We start from the raw sequence: 26,752 nt of genomic DNA, 5'->3' as shown, positions 1-26,752 counted from the left end.
GATCATCGTGGAGAGGACGGTCCTTTCGTTACTATTCCTCATATGGAAGGGGCAGGGGACGACCGGCTCAAAGAGGCCAAGGAAGATTTACCCGTGGTGGACGGGGTAGGGGAAAGAAAGCCGCACCCGCAGGAGCAGGAGCCACTTTACCTTCGGCAACTGCATCAGCCGCTTCAAAACCACTCTGAGGTCTCCCCTCACAGAACACCAGTAGGGGGCAGGTTAACTCACCATCTGACGGAATGGCAGGCTATTACGTCAGATGCTTGGGCTCTGGAGACAGTGGCCCAAGGTTACTGCCTGCCCTTCCTACATATCCCTCAGAGTCATCCACCGGGGAACAACCCTTTGAAGCTTCCAGATCCGCTCCTCTTGCAGGAGGTTTTAGACCTGCTAGAGAAAGGTGCCATAGAACTGGTACCTGTAGCGGAAAGGAACAAGGGTTGGTACTCCCCCTACTTCATAATACCGAAGAAGGACGGAGGACTGAGACCCATCTTAGACTTACGGGAATTGAACAAATTCCTCCGAAAGGACAAGTTCAAGATGGTGACTCTCTCTCAGATCCTTCAGGCCCTCCAGCTTCAGGACTGGTTGGTATCTCTAGACCTCCAGGACGCTTATTTCCATGTGCCGATCCATCCCAGGCACAGGAGATACCTGAGGTTCGCAATTGGCAGCTCTCATTATCAATTTCGAGTTCTGCCATTTGGGCTAACCTCCGCCCCGAGGGTCCTTACCAAGCTAATGTCGGTTGTGGCTGCAAGTCTAAGGAGGGAAGGGATTCATGTCTACCCTTACCTAGACGATTGGTTGATCAGAGCTGTATCTTCGGAACAGGCTCAGAGACAACTAGATTATGTTTGCCACTTCCTTCACAAGCTGGGCTTCTCCCTCAATTTAAAGAAGTCACAGATGATACCATCACAGAGACTCCAATTCATTGGAGCAGTCCTGGACACTTCCCTGGGAAAAGCCTTGCCACCAGAGGTGAGGGCTCGAGATATTCTGCAGATGGTCATCAGATTTCAGAATGCCCAATATCTCCCAGCCTACGATTTTCTGAGGTTGCTAGGCCTCATGGCATCCTGCATATTCCTCGTGCCGGAGGCTCGCCTGAGAATGAGATCCCTCCAGTGGGCACTGAGAACTCAGTGGTCACAGTTCTCAGGAAGGATGACAGATCTCCTTCGGATCCCGGTCAAAGTAGCCCGAGACCTTCAGTGGTGGGCCTGTCGGGAGAACATCCTGAAAGGAGAAATGTTTTGGCAACCATGGCCGGAGATAACAGTAGTCACGGATGCCTCACTCACGGGGTGGGGAGCTCACGCCAACGACTTGACCATCAGCGGTCGTTGGTCTCCATCGGAGTCCAGACTACATATCAACCTGTTGGAGCTGAGAGCCATCAGACTAGCGCTGAAGGCTTTTCTGCCGTCTGTACGGGGAAGAAACGTCCTAATAATGACGGACAATACAGTGGCCATGCACTACCTCAACAAAAGAGGAGGCGTAGGCTCACTACCACTGTGCAGAGAGGCGATGCAGCTCTGGTTTTGGGCAATTCAGGAAGGAATCTCTCTATCGGCAATTCACCTAGCCGGAGAGAAGAACTTGACAGCGGACGCTCTGAGCAGGCAGAGCACAGTCTCTCACGAGTGGGAGATAGCTCAGGAAGTCCTTCAAGAGATCTTTGCCCTTTGGGGAACCCCTCAAGTGGATCTGTTCGCCACCAGTATCAACAGGAAGTGCGACAGATTTTGCTCAAGGGAATTTCCCCCGAGAGGAGCTCTAGGAGATGCGTTCGTAGTGGACTGGGAGTTCCCACTTCTGTACGCGTTCCCTCCGGTCCCTGTCATTCCTCAAATGATCAGGAGGTTGAGAAGGTTTCGGAAGACCATGATCCTAATTGCCCCGGATTGGGCCAGGAGAACGTGGTACCCGGACCTTCTAGACATGTCCATCTGCCCTCCAATTCGACTGCCATACAGAGAGGATCTTCTCTCGCAGAAGGAAGGTCAGGTTCTCCATCCAGCCATCAAGACCCTCAACCTTCACGCTTGGTGTCTGAAAGGTTGAGGTACAAGGATTGGGACCTTCCGGATGATGTTATGGAGGTGTTGCTTTCGGCCAGAAGGCCGGCAACTAAAACTCTATACCGCTGCCGTTGGAACAAATTTTGCAGCTGGTGCAGAGAAAAGAATATTGAACCCTTTTCTTGTGGTACACCTATGGTGTTGTCATTCTTACTTTACCTGGCTAATTCAGGCCTACAGGTTGGCACAATTAAGGGCTATCTCGCAGCGCTATCAATCTTTAAGCGCACTGCAGAGGAGCCTTCATACTTCAAAATTCCATTGGTAATACAATACCTAAAAGGATTAACTAATGTTTATCCCCCGAAACCTTTTCAAGTTCCCTTATGGGATTTAAACCTAATTTTAAACTTCCTAAAGGGTGCCCCTTTTGAACCACTACACTCTTGTTCATTGAAGCTTCTCACCCTCAAAACTGTTTTGCTAATAGCATTGACATCTGCTAGAAGGGTTAGCGAGTTGCAAGCCTTATCGTGTAAACCTCCACATACAATCTTTTACAAGGACAAAGTTGTTCTTCAGGTGAAGCCTAACTTCCTCCCGAAGGTAGTCTCGGAGTTTCACATCACTCAGAAGATTATATTACCTTCTTTCTACCCTCCTCCTCATCCGGGGAAGGAGGAAGAGAGACTGCACAGGCTGGACCCTAAGCGAGCCTTGAGCTTCTATATCAGCAGATTGGCTAAGATCAGACAAGCAGACCAACTCTTTGTAGGTTATGCAGGACATAAGTTGGGCCTTCCAATAACAAAACAAACCATCTCCAGATGGATTATTTTAGCCATTCTGGAGTGCTACAAATTGGCAGGAAAGGAGCCTCCTCAAAATCTAAGGGCTCATTCTACCAGGGGTATCGCAACATCCTCAGCCCTTCAAAGAGGGGTGCCAATTCGAGATATATGTGCGGCTGCCACATGGTCGTCCGCACATACATTTACCAAATTCTATAGCCTGGATTCCTCCTCTAGTCAAGAAACTAGATTCGGCAAGGCTGTGTTACACTCTGTCCATTCTGGAAGGGTAACATAACTTTTATTACTCCCGCCTCCAGTCACAATACCACTGCTATGGGAGTCTATCTAAGATAAGGAATACGTCGGAGGACACAATCCCTTCGAAGAACTAGTTACTCTTACCTTGTAACGTTCTTTCGATGGGATGTTCCTCCGACGTATTCCTTATCGACCCTCCCATCCATCCCCGCAGTATGACTTCCTGTAGGTTTGCAGCCTATGCTCCTTCAAGGTGATTAGTCTAATCCAAAAACATTACTGGGGACTACAAAACGGAACTGAGCAACGGACGCTGCGCGCGGCCTTTATAGGCAGGATGACGTCGACGTCGGCACGGAGGCCGTCGAGGGTCATCGACTCGGCGATCATCGACGCGCAGCGCCCTCTGGCGAAAAAATTTTCCGAGGCCAGCAAAGCTGAAGGATTTCTATCTAAGATAAGATAAGGAATACGTCGGAGGAACATCCCATCGAAAGAACGTTACAAGGTAAGAGTAACTAGTTCGTCTATTGTAGAGGAACTGTCATGAACTGAGGAATAGTAGGTATATTCTTGTGCCTGTGGGTGCAGTGTCCTCCATACATCACAAATATCAAGGGTTGTGCAGTGAGCCAGTAGTCTATGTGATGCACCAGACAGCAGTCTAGGGGCCGTGCCAGTCCTGTCCAGGGCAGTGTCTAAGATGAAATTCATATCTCCCCCGCAAATTATCTGTACGCCCACATAGCCCAGCAGAATGGACGCCACCATATCTATAAAGTCAGGCGAGTCTACATTAGGGCCGTAGGTATTCACCAGGAGGTACTGCCTATTGGTTATCGTACAATGCAATATGACATTTCTCCCCTCCATGTCAATGTAACTTCTGTGTAGTACAAACTTGAGTGACTTGTGAATCGTCAGGACCCCCCGGCCTGTGTAGAGTATGAAGTAAAATATCTATTGGGGGCCACAAGATGGTGCCATACACTTTGGGAGAGGGCCCATAGCATGTAACGCCTGTAATAATAGTATTTTGTATCCATATCTGTTGGCGTAGGCCAAGACTTTACGGGCTTTAGTGTATTTGCTCAGGCCCCGAATGTTCCAGGACATTACTATGTAGCCATTCTAGGGGTCTAAGGTACATCCCAGCATTATCGCTGTGTAACACATTCACAATGTAAGCCACCACTATGTCTGTGCCCTGATGTAGTGTAGTATGTAAAACTGCCTCTGCCATTTCCAGTAACAATTCCCAACTCATACCCTCTCCCCACCCGCACCACCCCATCCTTGTGGGTAATGTGCCCTACCCCCCCTCCCTAAAGAAGTCATGGTCCCCCAGTAACCGTGGTTCAGCAGTGGATCCCCGACATGGGTCCAGTCCGCTAGTGGCCCAACAGAGGCCAGAACCCAACACTAATGAAACAAACATAACCATTGCAATCGCAGTGGGGTGCGCTGCTGCCGTGAGGTGGACCGAGGACAAACACGGATAGCAGAGAGTATCAAGCGGTATAACAAACATTGAAACGCATAATCACATTGTCTCACACCAGGCAATTCGGATAGGAGGCAGAGTGCCCACTTCCCAGGTGGCATGGCCTCCAGAGAGTGGGATCAATTGAACAAATGCGGGTTCAGACGTGGATGGCTAAAGGTGGACCTGCGGGGCACGGGAAGGAACCGCAGGCAGCCCCGCAAGAGGCATTCGCCAAGTGTGATTGTTTCGGATAGCAAATGTGTATGCGCGATTAGGACAGTAGCGTGTTGTTACCATCAGCCCATTAAAGAACAAGCAATGATGATTAGGCTACATGATCACTGACTGAGATGGGTTTAGTCATTGGCAGCAAGGTCTTCGTTCCCGTTGTGGAGTGGTATCTGTGACTCTATACATTTTACGGCTTCCTCGGGGACAGTGAAAAAGTAGTTTTTCTCTGAAGGTTATCTTGAGCCGGGCCGGAAAAAGGATTGCATAGGGGACATTACGTTCTCATAGTAGTTTCTTGACTCCTAGGAACTGACGTCTCTCCTTTTGTACCCCAACAGAAAAGTCGGGGAATATACGAATGGTATGTGAGTCAAGGCAGAGGTCCCCTTTCTCGCGTGCCAGGCGGAGGATGAGATCCCTATCCTTGTAATTGAGGATCCTGGCAATTATAGGCCTGGAGAAGTCCCCAGGCTTAGGGTGTGGTGATGGGGCCCGGTGAGCACGCTCAACCGTAAAGTGTGGTGACAGGACAGGGTCACCCAGGAGGTCTTTAAGAAGAGTCTTGACAGCCAGTTCCATACGCCCCTTAAGGGCGTTCTCCGGGACCCCGACAATACGAAGATTGTTCCTGCGTGAGCGGGATTCAAGATAGTCACATTTCGCCTTCACAGCTTTCATATCTCAGGTCAAGGTGGCCACTGTGTCCTGTAGCGAGTTTAAGTGGTCTTTGTTTGCCCCAATACGATTTTCGGCCTCCGAGATTCTGGTTCCTGCCTGGTCAACACGCGATTTGAGGGATGCCACATTGGCGTTAATGTCGTCAAGCTTTTCGTGGAAGGAAGCAAAATTCTTGGCCATAGACTAGATCATTGTGGTAAGATCAGGGGCAAGTGCACTGAAGGAGGCTTCGTGACCAGGGTCTCCCAGAGCAGGTGCTGCAGGCTCGGCTTCTGCACGTGGGGTGGCTTTTGCAAACTTATCCATGGCGCCTACCTTATTGGCCCCTCTAGATCTATTAGGCATTACAATTTCGATTGGGGGGGGCCCACCAGCACGGGCCCCGAGCCGTGCAGGGCGTAAGTGTGCAATGTCAAGTTCTGCGCCCAATGGTGGAGCCCGGAGTAGAAGATAGCCCGGCACTTGGTCAAAGTCAATTAGCACTGGAGTTACAAGGGGGTTTCAGTGGGCGAAATGGGACATGTACAGCCTCCCCACGGGTCAAGGGACCCCAAGACTATATGTCACCAGGCTATGGGCGGGGGGCTGCGTGAGGGCCACTGGATGAGTTGGTTGTGGCCAGGTTAGGCCGTGATGTGTAAACGGTTAAGTCATTAGGTTGTGCAAAACTCCAGCATAGGGGATGCCAGGGCCACGAGGAGTTATGTAGTCGCTCTGCCAGGAGGATGAAAGGCGTAGTGGCAGGCGTGCGGTGACCGCCAGGTAAACAAGACAGTGTTAAGGAAGCAGTTTTGTTGTGGGCCCCCTAGATGACAACGAAAACACAGTTAGGCTCCACAGTCCCGCAGGTGCTATCAGGCTTCAGGTATCATTAAGCTCCAGTGCCAGACACAACAGGGCTGTTGAAGGGAAGAGCAACGTGGTGCCCTCCAGGCAAATGTGTGGTGGTCGAGGTGTGGTGCAGGTTAAGGCAGTCCTGGAGAGAAGTGGGTGGACTGTATGGGGCATGCTGACCCACGGGCGCAATCGGGCCTCAAAGGCTGCTAAGGGACAGGGGCCAGTTGTATCAGGAACCACCAGAGAATCCAATTGATGGGGAGGGCCCGGGGGGCAGCGGCACGTGGATGATTGAGGCAGAAGAGCTCCACAGGGGGTCTCCCCCTCGACCCCCCCGGCTCCTCACCTGCCCCGCGAGCATGGGCCTCCGCTCGCGATGTGTGCCGCCAGGCCCCGCAGCGGCAGCAGGATACGGGCGCCGTCTGTGTCCAGGAGATGAAGAGTCGATACGGCTCGTGAACTGCAGAGTTTACTTGCAGAAGGGTGTCCATCCAGGGAAGAGTTTAGTAAGGGCCCAGGTGAGGGCCCATTACTTGAAGGACCCAGGACACAATCCTGTTCCCAGTTAGAGGGTGAAACCCCTGGAAAACATAGAATTTACTGGCAAGCTGGACTCCTGTATAGTGAGCGCACAGAGTCCTCTGAAGGAGACCATGGGAGTTTGGTGTTCCCCTTCAGGTGAGACCCTTCCTCTTAAAATTGGCGCATGAGGTCCCCCTTTCAGGTCATCTTGGCATCAAGGAGAATAAGGAGAGGTTGTCCATGCATCTTTACTGGCCTAAGATCGGGGCACAAGTAGAATGCCGCTGTAGGAGTTGTGCTGATTGTCAGATTTCTGGCAAACGTGCTGCAAAAATGCAGGCTCCACTGTTACCACTACCTGTAGTGGGTATACCATTTGAGAGGGTAGGGATTGACTTTGTTGGTGCCCTTGACCTCTGGCAGTAGGTTTATCCTTGTGGTAGTTGATCATGGCACAAGGTATCCTGAAGTCATCCCACTGAAGACAGTGACTGCCAAGTCAGTTGCTAGAGCATTACTCTGCATCTTTACTAGGGTTGGCATCCCTAAATAAGTTGTGGCTGACGGAGGCAGCAACTTTGTACAAGCAGGGCGTGTGGAAGGAACATTGTCTATCCTATACGTTTTCATCAGCTTATCCACAAACCAGCGGCCTAGTGGAGAGATTCAACAGCACTCTCAAAAGCATGATTGGAGCTCTTGAGGGGCCCCAAAGGAGAAAGTGAGATCTCCTGATGCCATGCCTGCTTTTTGCCCTCAACAAGGGGTTGGCTTCATCCCCTTTGAAGTCTTGTTTGGTCGCCCCACCAGGGGACACCTGGCAATAGTTGAGGGATGTGAGATGCCCACTCCACCTGTCACTACCAATGTAGGGGACAATGTGTTAGGCTTGATGAAGAGGGTGGCCTTACTGATGGCTCAGGCCAATGATAAGTTGAAGGCTGGTCAGGCTTTGGTCAAACATTGATATGACCGGAAGGCACACTTGTTCATTTTACCCAAGGCCACAAAATCCTGATCATGAATCCTATAAGGCCTAGAACGTTACAGGACAAGTGGTCAGGTCATTAGACTATTGTTGAAAGACTAGATGAGGTGAACTATTAAGTGGACCTTGGAAGGCCTGGTCAGGCTCCAAAAGTGTTCAATGTAATAGGCCAAAGGCTTTCATCCCTCTAGTTGAATTGTGAGCCCTGCTTCTGGTTTCAGATGGGGGAAGAGGAGGAATCTGAACCTCTCCCTGACCTGTTCCCAGGCAGCCCTTCTCATGGCTCCGTTGAGGGCATCACATTGTCCCTTCAACTGACTCCTCAGCAACAAGGTGTGGTAAAGACTTTTCTTAGACAGTTTTCTCCCTTGTTTTCCCTCGCTCCAGGTTTGACACTTGGTGCAAACATGACCTAGATACTGGAGACAGTTTGCCTACCAAACGTCAGACAAATTGAGAACCTGGATTAAGTTTGTGGTCAACAAAATCCAATCCTGTGGTTCTGGTACCAAAAGCAAGTACTTCTGATTTGAGATTCTGCGTGGACTACAGAGCTCTTAATGCTGTCACCAAGACAGATGCTTGTCCTCTGCCACGAACAGATGAGTTGGTGGGCAAGCTAGTTGCTGTCAAGTAATTAGCACCTTTGATCTCAGTGCAGGGTATTGGCAAATATCCCTGACAGAAAATGCAGAGAAAGACAGCAATTTCAACAGCTGAAGGACTTTACCTGTTCAGGGTAATGCATTTTGGATTGAAGAATGCACCTGGCACATTCCAAAGGCTGGCCAACCATGTTCTGAATGGGTTGGATGCGTTCTGCATTGATTATCTGGATGATATAGCAGTCTTCAGCCCCACTTGTGAGGAACATGTAAGACACCTGGAGAATGTGTTAGACTCTTTAGAAGGCCCACCTGAACATAAAGGCTACCCATTGCAAGATTCAGCCTCTCCCCAGCAAAATACAGGCTGTACAACACTGCGCAACCCCCACTATCCAAACCCATGTGAGCGCTTTTCTAGGCCTCACTGGGTACTACAGAAACATTATGGCAGACTATGGTACCATAGCTACCCCACCCACTGCCCTTACTACTCCAAAGAAACCTAACCAAGTTTCTTGGTCTGCGGAGTGTGAGAAGGCCTTCCTAGACCTGAAGGAATTCCCTTTGTCAGGCCCTTTTTCCTCAGGGCACCTGATTATCAGAGACCTTTCATGATGCCCCTGACACTGGGATATGTGTTGTTCTTTCACAGTTAGATGACAAAGTCAAGGACCATCCTATATGTTTCATAAGCCGCCAGCTTAAGGTCCGAGTCAGAGCGCTCAGGTGGGCAACTGTAGAAAAGGAAGGTTTTTCCATAGTGTGGAGCCTTTGGAAGCGGAGACCCTACCTCTACGGGACTCACTTTACTGTGCAAACTCAGCATAAGTGACTGGTGAACCTGAAAGGAGAGCATTCTAAGTTGCTCAGGTGGTCCATACATCTTCAAGGCTTTGCCTTCACCATTGAGCATAAGCCAAGTGCACAACATAGTAATGATGATGGTCTGTTCAGAATGTATAACTGATTGGAACAGTACATCGATCCAGGCATGGTTTTAGTGTGCACATTCTCGAGTACTGCACCTGGCTACTAAAGGTGGCTAGCGTCCTAAAATGTCAAATTCACAAATTTGTTTACTTGTGCTTCATCTATTTTGTTTCTTGGCCTTCTTCCTGCCTTCTCAGGTCAGGAAATCCATGAGCAAGGGATTCCCATCAACAACATGTGTTCTTCAGCATATGCAGGAAATTTGAGATGCCATTAGAGCTCTTCGCCTGATAGTGGAAAGTGAAAAATCCAGATCTGCTCAAGGTTCTTTTGGGGGCCCGGGAAATAGATGGGATGAACATTCAGGGGCCAGAGGCTCTATTATACACCTTCCCTCCTCCTCCACTACTCCTGAAAATGGGTGGTGCAGGTCATTACCATTGAGGGGCTGTTATTTTCAGATGAGCCTGGATTTGGCCTAAGAGCACTACTGGAGCCGTTCCAGTAGATCAGCATTGGAGCCAAGTATCCTGTGTCGGTGTGCAGCCGACTGAAGACCTGTGGACGACTCCTGAAGAGGCCTGGCGACGTGTCCTGCAACTCTCCCGGTGAAGCCCTGCTGGACTACTGATCTGAGAAGACCCTTGGATTGATGGGACCAACCAGTCTCAACGTCTTCTCACGTTCCTGGAACACCTGGTGGACTAACTAGCTCTGAATTGGTCTGCCGCGCCAGAAGCGTCGCTGTTCCGCGTTTTCACCTGGAACTTCAGTGGTCCACAGCTCGTCCTACAAACTGCCTTCCTGGCAAGTTTCAGCTTCTGAGCATTAAGGGATACTGCACAGGATGGACTTCTTCAACCGCTACTTGAGAGACGCCTGCTGTTGCTTGTGTGCAGTGACTGTCGCTGGAACCTGCTTCCTTCCGTCTGGTAGTGTCCTGAAGAGGCCTGCACTGGTGCCTGCTGCATTTCTTCATCGGAAAGGGTTGCACTCAGCTCCTGGACCCGACCAGAATCTTCTTTGAACTAACAGCTCCTGGGCATCTTCTGATGGATCTTTTTGCGGAAAAACTTACCTCCACAGACTTCCAGTTGACCTGCGAAGTCACTTGGGAAAATCGGGATACGGGTGGTGTGTAATTGCAAGACTTGCAGCCATCCCGATCTCCCCTATAATAAACTTTGTGAATAACTTTCATTTATTTAATTCCTTTGCTTTTTTAAACTTTTTTGTTTTAAAAGATGTTCTAAAATATAGAAAATGTATCTTTCTTACCTATACAATCATTGAAGTATATTTGAACATTTTCCACCACCCAAGAGCTCTTCCTGCCTTTGTCCCCTTTCCTAGAAGGAACTTTGTGACTTTGGGCACAAGGCCCCATTCAACATAGGAATTGGACTTCTAAAGTAAGGGTGTTCATCCTTGTGAACTGGTTTTCCTTACTGCCTAATTACTTAACATCCTTTCAGGTGTTTAAGTAAATTGCATGCATTTCTTCAAACCAAAGGTGACTGTGTATGTTTTATCACCGAGTGTTGTGTGATAGTATTACCTGCTTGATGTGTTTCTAATGTGTTTTACGCCTATTGTAAATATAGTATTTTTCTACTTGGCTGTCTAAGCAGAATCGTGTATTTCACTGTGGACCCCGGGCCCCACTCACCTCTCCTGAGACTAAGCCTTGACCCCCCCCCCCCACCACACTTACCTGGATTGGGTTTGGCTAACTTCTCAGAGTTCCCCTATTCACTATAACGACGGTGGCCTCCTGAAATCTGTCCACTAGGCCAGATTTGAGAAATCAATCTGTTGTATTTCCAGTTTTCTTCACTGACAGGTTGCTAGTTTTCTTACTTGAATCTGATTTAACTCCCTAAAGGTAAAGTGTTGGTTCTTTTTAGCAAGAGCACCCCATGGTAAATGTATGTGTGTTCATGTATTGTGCATGTATGTTGCACTGTGCAAAGCCTTGTTGAATATTATGTATATCTTACTTTGTGAAGCATTGCTGGGGGTTGAGTATACTTCGTTTTGCTGTTGTGTGTGGATATGTTGCTCACTGAAACAGGAATACTTTCTACGTGTTTATTGCATTGTGATGCCATGCTGATAGTGTGTATTGCACTTGATGAATCACTGACTGCTATTTTACTATGTGGATCAGACTTGTGGGCTCTGAATGACTCTGTAAATGGTATCTGCTAAAAATATTATCGCCAGAAGAAATCAAATATTTTAGAAGTAAATCTGCACTCAATTGAAAATGTCAATTTTTTTCCACAGAAAACTTGTAACATTACATTTCCTTGCCACTTTTCAGGATGCTGGCAGCCAGCAGATTGGCTTCCTACTGGGCAGCTGCAATGTGACTCTTGCATTGACCACTGATGCCTGTCAGAAAGGACTTCCTAAAGCACACACTGGTGATGTGGTGACATTCAAAGGTACACAAGTTTATAAAAGCAAATGTTCATATTCCTTGCATTATATTACCCAGCACATTCAATTATTTATGGGCATCAAAACGGGATGCACCTAGCTCTTCAGTATTATGCAAGTTATTTTGTTGAGTGAGAATATCAGTGTTTTATTCATTTGTGACATTTCTCATTGTGTACTGTTTGTCAGAGGTGTAAATATTTATCTTTGTGCAAGCGTCTGATTGTGTCTGGATTGTATTAGTTTAGTGTAAAACATCTGACTATTTATTATTTGTGAAAGATGTGTAATAGTTCAGTATGTGTTAGGGCAGAATGTCTTTTGGGGATTTGGCTCTCTAACCTTCTGCGTCTCTTAAATGTTTTGCTGGCTTCCTTGCCATTGCAACTTTTCTTTGGTGGTCATAAGAGTTCTACTGAAGTTTCCTTGCCACTGCAACCCTTTTCCTGGAGTGCTGGCCTTTGTAGCACATGTGGCTGCCCGGTCAGGCGGGGTTTGTAGCACACAATTACTGAAAGTTGTGTGCTAGTCTGGTAGCAACTTTGATTCAATTTTGAATACAACATGGGTAGCCACTTTTATCACTTCAGTAGCTCAATGCATCTATTTGAGAGGCATTGGAGTATTAATGCATTTCAGATTCTGGCCGTTTTATTTTGGGTCATCCCTTTGTTCTGTGGTGGCCAAGAGCCACAGCAAAAATTTAAGTTTTGCATCCTAAGTGCACAAAGCACCTTCGCTAATAGGTTATACGGGTAAAGACTGTTTTAAGGTCATCTACAATTTCCGGTCTGCATTAAGTTAAGGTGGATCAGTGTGCTTGGCAGTTTCTAGGGCCATCCTAATTGTCTGCCAGCCAAAATCTTTCCATGCTCACCTGTGATGTGGTCAACCCCGGAGTTGAATGCATTATCAGTGTGTGACCCTGTGCATTCCTCAAATTCTGTACCTGAAGTTACAGATGATTGCTCCTGAAGTTGGACCTCTGCTGAGGATCCTGGTGTGGTAATGTTGGCTGAATCCTAGCTCCCTTGTGTGACATAAGGTGGGGAGTTTTCCTGGCCTAGATATCTAGTCTCTTGCTGCTATTCCACCTTAGCTCTGTTTTTTGGAAATCATTGGTTGTATTCTGACATTGTACCTGTTTGGAAATGATTCTTGCTGGCTGGCTGCCCCTTCCTTCTCCCTAGTGCAGCTGGAACATTTGGCTGCTTCTACTGTCGTGTTTGCGAATGCAAAGTTTTCTGCCTCATCTGTCATCCTCCCAGTTGTCCTGTTTTTAATTATTTTACCCTTCAGTTGTTTGGCTATTGTCTGGGTCATGGTTTCAAGTCCCCTGAGTTCCCAACTGCGAATAGCCAGACCTGAATCCGACACCCAGACTCCCCTGTGGACTCACCATTCCTGGCCCGAATGCTTCTCTTCCAGTGCTGTGTACACTTTTACCCAGGGCCCTGTAACTATAGTTTGTTTTATTTGCAGGAGCATATGTATAGTGGGGTTTTCTGGGCTTTCATCATTTGTCCACTTCAATTGCCTGGAGAGGGCTATGTGCTGCTTGTTGAACCAGACTTCCTGCCCTTCTGTTTCTCAGAACCTCGGTTGGCAGTCTTATTGGGTGTCCCCTCTGGCATCCTCTACGGCTGGTTGCCCATTATGCTGCAACTGTGGGGTGAAATGAGAATTTGCCTTAATTTTCCCTATACCTACAGCAGACCTATGGTGTTTGCTCCCATTGTGTCTTATGTGAGAAATGTTTTAAACTCCCAAGTGACTTATTAAGAAATGTAGTCCAACTGACATTTTTCTAGGTCCCCCATAGGCCCCTGGAGGTTTTAGGAAAGAGACGAGTATTTTCACAAGTATCATGGAGTCGTAGGTTTTAATTTCATAGACTACTTTAGTCCCCCATGTACAATATAAAGTAATGGTGTTCCGGTAAACACAATGGGTTGCATTGTTTTGGCAGGTTTCTCAATGTTAACTAGGGCCTATTCAAGCACTGCTGTATCATGAGCCTTTACTGTCCATTGTGTTGGTGCTTTGGGGACGGTTTCCTAAAGTGTTACTCCTTATTAGAAGTTATAAAGGCTTAGTACTCACCTGTTAGGTTAGTCTCCTAGATTGAATGTACTGGAGTGAAGTGTAGTCCATGCCCTATCTCTTTAATGTTTTTATATATACTATCTAATTGTGATATGTCTTCCTGATTACTTATTTGACTGTTTCAATCATAATGCAACTATATGTATATACATTTTACAGCATATTTTATGTGGTGTATTTTAATCTTGGTGTGTCTGGGATTAATTGTTCTATCAGCCCTTCCCTTCCAGGAAGTGAAGCATGCCTGCTCTGCTACATCACCAATTTAGAGTTTTGGTCTAACTTGGTCGACTCCCTGTTTTTTACTTATGATTGGTCGCTAAAGGCTTTGGAAAATCTCTAACAGTATGACGAAAAACAGCACCCTCTCAGATCGTAAAATGGGAACTTCCACAGTGTACTCTGGCCGTTTACTGGGCCTCCAGCAATGAGCCATGACTCACTTTTTGCAACCATGGCAGTTCACTAGGATGTCCGATCACTTTACTGATGATGAAACAATATTTATCACAAGATACAAATTTAATTGAAAATGTATACTGGTCAGTTTTTGAAAAGGTAAACATTGTGCAATCAGTATCCAGAATCCAGAAGTAAATGTAAAAACAAGGAGATGAAAAAGAGATTCAGGGAATGATGTAGGTGTTAAGGAAAGCACTAGTAGTTGATATGTGCGTCCTTCCTGGCTTTCCAGTTTCGTGACTATCCGAATGTAATGGCAGCAAAACAAACGATGGGTTTCCCCTACTTCGCTGGCTGGAGGGAAGCAACGAATAATATTACATGGAGGTCAAGCCAACGGAAATCCGAATGTAATGGCCACGATCTTAACAAGCATTGGCAATGGTAACAGTTTTGGCTTTTGGGTAGACCTGGGAAAAGCATTTGCCTAGCAAATGCCTAATTCTGAAATACAAGCCAGAACTGTTGGCTTTGTCAGTGCTTGTTTTTAATAGGACTGCAGTGAAATACCATCCTTATAAATCGAGTTGCTGAAGGCAGACCTGGTTAAGAAACTTGTATTACACCAGTAGCATGTCCCAATTAAGTCTTTAACCTTCAGAAGACTGCTTTAAAAAAACACTGGCAGAGCACTTCAAGAGCTAAGTTTGATGTCAATACTTCATAAAGTTAGCTCAAAGAGAACGGCGGGGCGGGGGTGGCCAGGCAAGGGCAGGAAGCAGGTGAGAATAGCCATAGGGATTAGCAGGCCATGGGCAATCAATGGGTTGGTAAATAACCAAACATCTACAAGCTTTGCATCCTTCCTCATATGCCATTTCTCCCTAGCTTTACTCTAATGGAATAGTATCAGCTTATAGGTGGCGCAAAAGTGCTACCTAATAGCTAAAACTAAAAAGATGTCACAGGATTGTGTTCATTTCTTAGATTCTTTTCTATCAGATTTTACTGATTTATATACACGCCAATTGAAACCTGATCTAATATCTTGTCAATTTGCTATTCAAATTATTTATTAAACATTAAAACATATTAACCATGTTTAATAATTAACCAGTCCTTACCTATTTTAATACAATGAATCAGGCCTGCATTGCTCATTTTAATATGCCCACTTAATGCAAAATGTCCCTGCCGTTAAGTGGCCTTATCTTGTGTTCAACTTGCTGCATATTATTTATGTTGACTTTGCTATGCTCCTTATTGCTTTTGGGCCGAGAGCCCAAGAATACATCCTTAGAAGGCACTTTCCTTTCTCTGTATAATGGTAATGGCTAGATCATAAATCTCCCTCTATCTCGTTCTTGTTCTCTCGTCTTCTTTCTTTCTCTTTCTCTCTCTTTCTCTCTTTCTTTCTCTCTCGTCCTCTTTCTTTCTTTCTGTCTTTCTCTTTTTTTGTCTTTCTCTTTCTCTTTCTCTCTGTATATATCTATATATCTATATAGATATATATAATATATATTTTTTAGGCTTGTGGAATCTGCTTAGATCACATGCTATGCATAGGCCGACATCTAGTGGAAGCTGCAGAGTATTACAGTTGTTTTCGAAACTCAAAGGGACGTCGACAGGGCATGCCAGCAATACTATCCCTAGTGTGATGTCCACTGTACACGCGGTCCCTCAGATGGTTTTTTCCGCCTTCATTGTCGGACGCTAAAGCGGAGTTCCTATCTGACTAACACCATTTATTATAAAAAAGAAATTTGAGCGAGTTACTCTCTCTCTCCTGTCTTAGCTGTTCCTTACAACAACTTCGGCAATGGTTTCGAGAACTTTCTTCGTTGGCTGCAGAACTTGCCTCGACGAACTTCCACACGGCCTTGGAAGGCCGCGCTGGGCCTTGGCCCTCACAGTAGGGAGAGTGGGGGTGGTTAATATCTTAGTCGAAATAAGAGAATGCATGTTTGCCCTTCTTCCCACTTGCCAATCTGCCTTTCCAATTAAAAATGGAAAATACACCTTTTAAATGTTGTCCTACATGCAATAAAATATTTCCCTGGAAGGACTTGCACTGGGTGTGCAATCTCTGTCTTCCAAGGGACCACAACGAGGGCCACTGCAAAGCATGCAAGCTCTTTATGCCCAAAACTCTGAAGGACCGAAAAACCAAATGCTGGGCCCACCACGCCATGAATGCCGAAGCCGCCATGGACGTGGAAGGTGCTTACAGTGACGGCAGCATCAGCGTCTTCAGTGACGTTGGCGGCGAAAGGGATCTATCAGATTCCCACGTGCAAGCCCCTGACCCCACCAGACAGGCCGGCAGTTCTGTTACGGGGACAAAACCCGGCGGCACCAGCACAGACAAGCTCCCGTATGCTAAACACACAACCCAAGGCCATAAGTCAACTTCAACACCGACTACAAGGCCACACACAGCGTCAAGGGGAAGGTCCACCAGTTCCCGTTCCTCTGGGGAATCGCGATCACGTTCACCTCATGACAGGCCCCCAAAGTCGAAAGAAAAATCTAGCTCGGACGCTGTGTCCAAAACTACCGCCGAAACCCGACTGTCGGAAGATGCAGTACCGGCCTGTTCACACCATGATAAGCAACAGTCGATGGACATGTCAAAATTTGAAAAGACCCGACAGACGTTGAAATCGGCAAAATCCCATCACACATCGAAATTGTCCCATCTTGTTAAACATGTCCCAGAAACACTTTTGAAGGGGCGGACTTCAAAACATTACTCATCGAAGACCCACAAAACCTCTAGAGAAAGAGAGACTGTTACCCAGGGGAAGTGTACTATAACAGAGGCTGTGAAGCACAAGAGGCAGCCTACACCTGAGCTACCTCCTACACCAACTATCCCAAGCTCCTCACATTGGTCTGCTGAGGATATAAACAGGGTCATGTGGCGCAAATGTCTTTTCTGGCCAACTTTTTCGACGGCCACCATCGGGCTCTAGAAAACCTCCAGAACATGCCACTAGCTAGTGGGGCAACACAGTCACAACCCCCTACACCCCTGGCAAAAAGAGTACAGGCGGACACTCCCCTCAAGCAGCCACTGCACTACAGGGCCCAGGCCAGCTTCAGCATTATGACCCCAACCAAAGCTTTCAGGAGAATGGAGCATATTCAGATTCATAGGATATGGGTGGACCACTATTATGACAACGACGAGGAAGACGTTTGTCATACCGTCGCCAGACCATACAGACTCACTGGTAGATAACCAGATCCAGTTCAGTGGCATGCTTCTAAAGGCAGCTGAACACTTCCATATACAGACTCAAGATCAACAAGTAGACAAAGATTTTTGTCGAAAATATTTTGGAAGACAAGAAAGCAGCAACCACATTCATCCCCTTATTACAATCTGTGCAAAGGAGAATTCATCCATCTTTGGTAACCCCTAACTTCACGCGGACAGTAAACCCTGCATTGAAATAAAATTTCATCCTGCCCCCTCAGATCCCCTCTACATCAGGGTCCTTTTGAAACCGGACTCATTAGTCGTTACCACCACTAGGAAAAGGGAGTGAACACCTCTCGTGTCATCAGGGGCACCCCCGACAAGGAACGCAAAAAATATACACTTTCGGTAGGAAAGTCGCCACCTCGGCAGTATATCGGACAAGATTTGCAAACACCACCTTCTTGGCAAGCTACAACTTCCACAAATGGGACGAAATAGCCACAATAATAGCCTCTGCCCCAGAGTCATTGAAATCCCAACTCTTCCTTGCCATGTCAGAAGGGAAAGCTGTTTTCAACTGCATTCTGAAGAACAATTTAGATGCAGCTGATAACGCAGGGAGAATTATTGCCCAGGACACTTATCAAGCGCCATGCATGGCAGCGCCATTCGGGCTTTAAACTGAAAACACAAGCAACTCTTCTAAACATGCAGATCGAGCCAAATGTTCTATTCGGCAAGGCAGTAGAGAATGCACTGAAAAGTGCAAAAGAAGAGTACGACACTCTACGGTCACTGGGCCAGCTCGCCAACAAACTCTCAGGTCAAAGAGGAGGATATTATTTTCATCTCTTCAGTGGTGAACTACATTCTCAGAGGGGATCTGGATACAACCAGAGTCAGGGTTCATCCTGGGGTTCTTCACAAGGCCAATCCTCACAAGGCTTTCAGAGAGGCCAGAGAAGATCTTGCGGCATGGGCAGATCCTCCTTTTCCAGAGGTGGATCCACGCCCCCAAAGCAGTGACCACCTGCTTCAGGTTCCCTCCCATGTTACTCCAGTAGGGGGACGCATAACTCACCTCACCCACGCATGGGAAGGAATCACCTCCGACAAGTGGGTTGTTTCAACCGTGTCGGGCGGTTATTGCATAGAGCTGCAACAAAGACCCTCCTACCATCCTCCGTAACAAAGAACCACCACAAAGGAGGAACCGCGCATACTTCTGGAAGAGGTGGAAGCGCTGCTGTTAAAGGACGGCATCGAAATCGTCCCGGCAAACCAGGTAAACAACAGTTTCTATTCAAGGTACTTCCTTGTGCCCAAAAAATCTAACAATGCGCCCTGTATTAGATATGCACCCTGCAAACACCAATGTAAAGCCACAACTATTCTGCATAACAACGCTACAGGAAGTAATCCCACTGCTAAAGCAAGGGGACTACATAGCAACCTTGGTTATGAAAGATGCCCATTTTCATATTTCAATGTTCCCAGCGCACAGAAAATTCTTGCGTTTCAAGATGGCAAACCAGCACTACCAATTCAAGGTGCTACCCTTCGGCATAGCATCCACTCATAGGGTATTCACCAAGGTACTGGCGGTGGTGGCAGCGTACCTGCGCAGGGAGGCAATCCCAGTGTACCCTTACCTGGACGACTGGCAGATTAAGGGGGAAACACCCTAAATTTGCAAGAACATTACCCAAAGAACGATCAAACTTCTTTTCCAATTGGGCTGCTCGATAAATGAGGAAAAAGTCAAGCCTTGTACCAAACAAGACCAAACAGTTCTTAGGAGCTGTCATAAAAACAGAGGAAGGGCTAGTCTTTCCATCAAAGTAAAGATTCAAAAACATACTGCTGCAAATACCTCAGTATCAAGCCGGTCACCAGATAAAAATACGCAAAGCTATGCATTTGGTCGGCATGATGGCATCTTGCATTTACCTGGTCCCACATGCACAATTGCGCATGCGCCCGTTGCAGGAGTGGTTGGCGAAACAGTGGTCTCGGGCCAGCGGTCAGTGGGATGAGCTAGTGGTTGTTTTTCACCAACACTAGTACAAGCCCTATGCTGGCATAGAAAGGAGAATCTGTTGAAGGGGAAAACCCTTCCACGACCCAGCGGTGCAAGCGGTAGTTAAAACAGATGCATCACCCTCTAGTTGGGGGGCCAATCACCTTCATCTCGCAGCACATGGTCTGTGGACTTAAATCACAGCACATAACCACATCAACTTGATGGAACTTCTAGTAGTATTCAAAGCGCTCCAAGCCTTCGAAGCACACCTGACAAATCAGTTGGCACAACTTCTCACAGACTGCACCACTGCGATGTTCTATATCAACAAGCAGGGGGGCACACATTCTCCAAATGTGTCGAGGCTAGCACAGAAAATATGGAAATTGGGACTCAAACGGGGGATGTTTCTGTCTTCCCAACATGTTCCAGGGGAACTCAACACCCTAGCGGACTCGCTAAGCAGAGATCCTCTACCAGAAGATCACGAGTGGCGACCCAACAGAAATGTCATAGATCACATTTTCTCACAGTGGGATTACCCTATGCTAGACTTTTCCGCTACAAGAGAAAACAAGCAATGCCCAGACTTCCCATCCAGGTTTCCCCCAACCATACTCCAAGGGGAACGCCCTATGGATGAGTTGGTGTTAGGCAAGGTTTGGAGTTATTCCCTTTGGGTGCACTACAACAACCTTGACCTCCTGGCAATAGGAACCCAAACTTTGGTATAAGTCTGTACTACACAGGTTGGTAGCATGATTGAGCAGCCAGGCTTATCTCAAGAGGGGTCAATGTGAGCATTAGGGGGAGTTACACAGAGATTCTCTGTGACAAGTATAAAATAAACTCTTACACACACGGTTTCTTGATTAAACAATTATTAATTTAACAGTCAGTCTGAATAAGCCTTCTTCAGAAGGGGCAATATAATAGCAACATACAAATACACTCCAAACCACACATTCTTAGTTTCTCTAACTCAGCAAGTACCCATTTGGGATGGCACATAGACACTTCCTACACCCTCAGGTGAGTTAAATAACTAGGACACTGTGGACATTAATATATAACTGTTGCATTTAGAGCAATACTTAGGAGCATGTCAAAGAAATTAGAATAAAACAAGAGATCACACAAATATTCTGAAGCAGTTAAGTACTTTTGAACCCCTCAATGCAGAGCAAGTTAACCCTTTCCTGCAAGGAAAGTAAAAACGCACAATCGAAGAAGAGTCATTCAGGGAGCCAGGCCAAAGTCAATTGGGCAAAAGTCTAGGTGAGCTGAAGCACTTTTACAGGTGAGCAAAAGTATTTCACAATGTTTTAGAAGTCTTGGTAGAAAAAATAGAAGATGCAAGCAACTCTACAGGGGCAACCAAGACCCATCTCCACTGAGAACAAGTATGGCTACAAGACAAGAGGTAAGTTCTCTTAGACTGTACAGTACCTTTGGTTAGAAGAAATGGTTCCTGCTGGCTTCTGTTCCTGTGTGGCTCTGCAGATTTTGTTGTTCCCGTGCCTCAGTTGTGGGGAGAAGAGGGAAGACTTCTGGGGACTCCTGCAACACAACAGGACGGTCAGCGACAGAAAAGGACAAACTTCTATTCAGCAGCACTTCGCGGTTTCAGCTCTTCACGTCTCAGCAAATACCACCACTGCGGACTCTCGGATACCACTTTGGACTTTCCTCACTTCTGGGGTCCAGTACTCTGAGGTGGCTCAGTCTTGGTCAGTCCTGCTTACTAGGAGTCTGGAGGATCTTCAGCAGCTCGGGTCTGACTTAAAAGTGATGCACTCCAATCTGGTGTTCCTCTCCCTGGCACTTCGGTTCCTGCAGCAGCAAGGAAGAACAGCCAGCTCAGAGAGGATGTCCAGACGAGTTCACTTTGGAATTGATTGGTCCCACCAACTCAAGGGGAGAAGTCGTCCTTGCAGGGCTTCTCTAGTCGAAGCGAGTTTGAATCTTAGGCACAGCAGCAGGGCCTCACCGGGCAAACCAACAGTCCAGGAGTTGCAGCTGGAGTCTCTTCCAAGTTGTTTTTCGAATTACTTCGTCCAGTGGTCGACTCTGCCTTCCAAGCCAAAAAGCTTAGCTTTTATGCAGGTTTCTCCCATTCATTCCAGCCTAGCTGTCAATCACACAGCTGTCCTTGCCATCGCTTCCTGCCCCTGCCAGACATACTGGAGCCAGAGGCGGGCTTCACTCGTGAATCTGTAACGCTTACCTGGACTCCTCGGGAGCATAATTTCTTCTCAGCCAGTGGATCTGTTACTTGGGCACTTTTAGGATTCCTGATCTGTGTAAACAACAATAATAACAATAGAACTACTATAATATCTATTTTATGAGAAGTTACTGTATGACTGTGCATTTTTGGTAATCCCTCGCTTCTCACCTGTGTATATTTTGTGGAGCTCTCCATCCTGTTATTCTACAGGGGCGCGTTGGAATGAAGAAACTCAAAAACTTGGAAGGCTGAGGTGTTCGGTAAACTCTTGTCTTATGTCTTTGCTTTTCAAAAATTGTCTTTGGTAAGTATTTGGAGAAAATACTACAGTTGTTAGATTTTGAATAGTCCCTACGTTGGAGAGATCTCTCTAATATTTTCCCCTATTCTTGCAGGTTCTTGGAATTCGGAAAGGTTAATGGCTGCAGAATGACTGCAACGTTACTCGAAATGAAGAAACTTTTAACAAACATACGTTCGTCTATAAGGAGTAATTGCAGCCTTCAGGGGAGAGCGCGGTAATGACTAAACGGTGAAAACTTGAAGAAACTTCAGGTACGTAACTTATTTAAACTTCTTATTTCTATTAAGTTTGTTCGTTAATGAAATACCCTATTTGTTTGCAGGTTTTCGGAAAGCTGAGGAAGAAATACCTTTGAAAGATGCCGAGGCTGCTTAGGAAAACTTCTGAATGAAGGTTCTGCGACTGCGAATGAAGACTGCTGCTTGAAGATGCTGCGGCTACGAACAAAAACAGCCGACTGAAGAAACGCTTCGGAGATACTTCAGTTTGGTATGTCTTTACTGTAATTATGAATTCTGTTGTTTTTTCTGTGAAAATTAATGTCTGTTATTTTTCATTGACGGGTTCTGTGAAGAGAGACGCCGGTAGCGTTACCCGCAGTCAGCGGAGCAGACGCGAAGCGAGCACTCCAGCGGAGGCGGGGCTTAAGTAGCTCCCTCTGCAATAGGAATAGAATGTGCTGTAAGTTATCGATGGACTTGGCGGTGGCCATGTTTAGTGTATGAGACCACTGTAAGCACAATGAAAGACTATGGGAGAACATGCAATGAATGGTAAAATTTCATTTGTGCCAGGCTTGTACCCACTTTTGACCTGCTGACTGATGTGATGTCCCTTGCTTCTCCTGCATGCCTGAATGGGAACTGTGCTCATTTGGTGGGATCAGGAGTCCCTCTTGGCTTTATCAAAGAAACATATGGAATACCGGATGAATTTGCATGTGGGATAGCAAGTTCAATCTTACTGTTACTGGATTGACAATGGTTTCCACAGGGAATGGGCCCAGAAACCTAGGTTGGAATTTACATGCGCCTTTAAGTGCAATGTGTTTAGAAGAAAACCATACCTTGTCGCCCTCCTTATAATCTGGAGATTTTCTTCGAAAGCTATCTGCACATTTCTTTTGGCTTTCTTTTGCTGTAGTCAAATGTCGTAGAACGTCTTCCTGTACACTGGTAATGTTATCCTGAAGACTCTGGCATCTCTAAGGATTCTGTTGGATCGAAGGTGGAGGTCCAAGGATGTGAACCGTTAAGTATGTAGAAAGGAGTATAACCTGTGGAAGTGTGTTCAGAGTTATTATAAGCATACTCTGCTACCCAAAGCACATCCACCCAGGAACAATCTATCTGGTGGAGAAGACATCGAAGGTATTGTTCAAGAGTCTGATTGGTTCTCTCTGTTTGACCGTCAGTTTGTGAATGGTGACTGGTAGATAAGCGCACTTCAATTTTAGCCCCTTGCTTCTCCTGCATGCCTGAATGGGAACTGTGCTAATTTACTGGGATCATGACAGAATCCTGCCAAAGACAAAATGAACAAAGGGTCCAAACCTGGTTTTGGCCTGCAGAGTAAATCTCAAGAAGCGCCTTTCCAACAAGAAATGGCAAAAAAAGACCGGGCCATTTTGGCACCATGGGTGCTTTACCAAGGCTGCAATTGCAGCCCACAGTAAAAACAAACAATGGTAATAAAAAGTAAACCACTGCCGCCAACCATTAATTGTAGAAAGGGTAACATAAAATTGTTACATGAGAAACTAGACAAAAGGGGATATTAAGTAATCACTCCAGCACCCTATTGTAAGATAGTGTGTGCTGGATCTAGAAAGTTACATTGTAAGTAAAGTCAATTTCACTTTACTTCACTGCTCTTGGAAACAGTAGTTTATCCAAGAGAAGGTATTTAAACCTTTGGGAAATCTGAAATACTTCCCTGTGCACTGAAGGTGCTATGTGTCATAATGTAAAAAGATGATGCCTGTGGAGTTTGTAAGACTCCATAACCAAAGGAAACAAAGAGTCCAAATCACAGAGAAAATACATGAGAGAGTGGGAAAAAGGTCTCACTCACTCCAGGTTAAAAATAAATGAAATAGTCCTCGAGTCCCGCAAAAGTGCTGGGGTCTCTAAGGTAGAGAGGAATTAGCACATTTCTGAGAATTCTCCTTAACAGTTGGTCAGGGAAATTTGCTTACACTTTACCCCAACTCCACTAATGAGCAGAGTGTTGAACAAGAATCACAGGGAACAGATGATGCTAATCCTAGTTCATTTATTTATTTTATCATTTGTAGAGCGCACTACAGCCCAAAGGCAACAAGGCGCTATAAGGAAGTTTTAAGAAGGCTTGCTTGAGGGTTACATTAAGCGGCCCCAAAATGTCAGTTGCTCCCATGTGGGCGAGACAACCTTGGTATCCACATCTGCGCTAACTGGCGTTGTGCGATCCGATCAAGCTCCTGTGCAAGACCAACTTGCTTTCCCAGCATGGTAGGACAACATTACACCCTCAACCTCACTCACTGAACTTGGCAGCATGGCTCCTGAGGTCATAGAGTTTGGGCATCTTAATTTACCTCTAAGGTCTATGGATATCCTGAAGGAGGCACGTAAACCAAACACCAGACACTTTTACTTTGACAAGTGGAGAAGATTTGTAATTTGGTGCTAGTCAAAACTAACGAACCTGATAGAATGTACTCCAACACAGATTCTTCATTTCATGCTCCACCTTTTAGACTCGGGGTTAGTCTTTAACTCTATGAAGGTTCACCTGGCGGCTCTATCCACATACACCACCTCTCACAGTAAAGTATCATGGTGGAAGATTCCTGTCATTAAGGCATTCATGGAGGGAGTAAAGAGACTCCACCTTCCTATATCAAACCCACCGCCAGACTGGGACCTCAATGTAGTACTTGCAAAACTCATGGGAGCCTCCTTTGAGCCTACGCATAAGTCAAGCCTTAAACACCTCGTGTATAAAACTGCTTTCTTGGTGGCCATCACCTCCATAAGGAGTCAATGAACTTCAAGCATTGTCAGTGCAAGACCCTTTCTTTGTTATCCACAAAGGCAAATTGGTTTTAAGAACGCACCCTAGGTTTTCACGTAAGTTCGTTTCATAATTCCATGTAAACCAATCCATCGAGCTACTGGCCTTCTTTCAGAAGCCAACAAGCTCAGCTGAGAAGAACCTCGATACACTAGATGTAAGGCGGGTGGTCCTTTACTATGTAAGCAAGACCAGACCGCTGAGGAAAAACAGACTAACTGTTTGTCTCCGTAGCACCAGGCAGAGAAGAAGACCGTATTTCAAAAAATGCCATCTCCGGATGGATAGTCAGATGGATGCAGCTCTGTTACGCTTTATCAAGCAAGACACTGCCTTTCACACCAAGAGCTCACTCCACTAGGGGGACAGGAGCTACTCTGGCTTTTATTGCAAACATTCCGCTGGATGCCATTTGCAAAGTAGCTACATGGAGCTCAGTACATACTTTCACTCTGCACTACTGCATTGACAAACACTTTAAAGCAGATTCTCAGGTGGGACAAGCGGTTCTAAAACATCTATTTGCCGCTGTACCTTCTCACAACCCACCACCATCTCCAAAGACTGCTCGCTAATCTATGCTTAGCATATGATCTAAGCAGATTCCACAAGCCTCAGAAGGGATGCATTACTCACTGTAATCATATTTCTGATACTTGTATCTGCTTAGATTCACATGCACCCACCCTTCCTCCCCTTGGAGTAGAAGGTGCATAGATGTTGTTCCTGGGCTTTATCTGATTCATATCTGCTTTACTATCCTGCACTCGTGCTACATTTAATGCAACTTCATGTCCAAAACAAAACAATCTGATGGACCTCAACGCGTGAAGGACCATGGGTACAGTGGACGTCCCACTAGGGATAGTATTACTGGCACGCTACAGTTGTTTTCAGACGTCGATTGGGCATGCCAGTAATACTATCCCGAGTGTGATGTCCACTGTACCCATGGTCCTTCACACGTCGGTCCCTCAGATTGTTTTTTTCCGCCATCGGGAGCGAAAGCTTCTCGCGGAGTTCAATTTCGGCTGACGCCATTTGCTTATAAGTTTAAAAAAATAGTTTACCATTTCTGTCCTTTTCCTTCCGACATCGACAAATTAATTGACGCAGTGGAAAAGACAAGACGGCGCGGTCGGACAAATTGAAGATTCAACTGACCCTATCGGCCCTTACTGTAGGGAGAGTGGGAGGTGGTCATTGTACAATGCATTTTCCCACCATTTCCCTTTATCACCTGGCTGCCCTTCCCAGTCATGGATAGAACACCCTTTAAATTCTGCCCCACATGTAATAAAAAATGTCAGTGTATCGACAAACAGTGTGTGCAACCTGTGTCTAAACTGTGACCACGACGAAGGGCACTGTCTAACTTGCAAGCTCTTTAAACCTAAGACCATTCAAGATCGCAGAAACCAGCACTGGGCACATCACGCAATTCAGGCCGAGACCGCCATTGACGTGGAGGGACTTCCAAAGATGGCAGCGTTGCCGTCTTTTCGGACGGCGAGGGCAACGGGGAACAGCCAAGTTCCCAAGTGCAAGCCCCTGACCCTACAAGACAGGCCGGCGGCTCCGTTACGTGGACGACACTCGGCGGCAA

General features: G+C 46.5%; 1 protein-coding gene across 5 annotated transcripts in view; it reads left to right on the top strand.

Moving 5' to 3' along the window:
- Window positions 1-26,752, top strand: part of DIP2A (disco interacting protein 2 homolog A) — a 2,340,120-nt gene that overhangs the window by 662,607 nt on the left and 1,650,761 nt on the right. For all 5 annotated transcript variants that reach the window (XR_011274713.1, XR_011274712.1, XM_069616034.1 and 2 more), the window contains one exon: window positions 11,695-11,818. Coding sequence is in view for 3 of the 5 variants with exons in the window: in XM_069616034.1 (XP_069472135.1) it covers window positions 11,695-11,818 (124 nt within the window). In the remaining 2 variants the exon portion in view is untranslated. The remainder of the gene's footprint in view (window positions 1-11,694; window positions 11,819-26,752) is intronic.

The sequence above is a fragment of the Ambystoma mexicanum genome, chromosome 9 (genome assembly GCF_040938575.1).
Source record: "Ambystoma mexicanum isolate Mex_15411 chromosome 9, UKY_AmexF1_1, whole genome shotgun sequence".
NCBI classification, from domain to species: Eukaryota; Metazoa; Chordata; class Amphibia; order Caudata; family Ambystomatidae; genus Ambystoma; species Ambystoma mexicanum.
The sequence above is the reverse complement of the archived record's forward strand: the minus strand, read 5'-3'. Positions and strand labels throughout refer to the sequence as shown.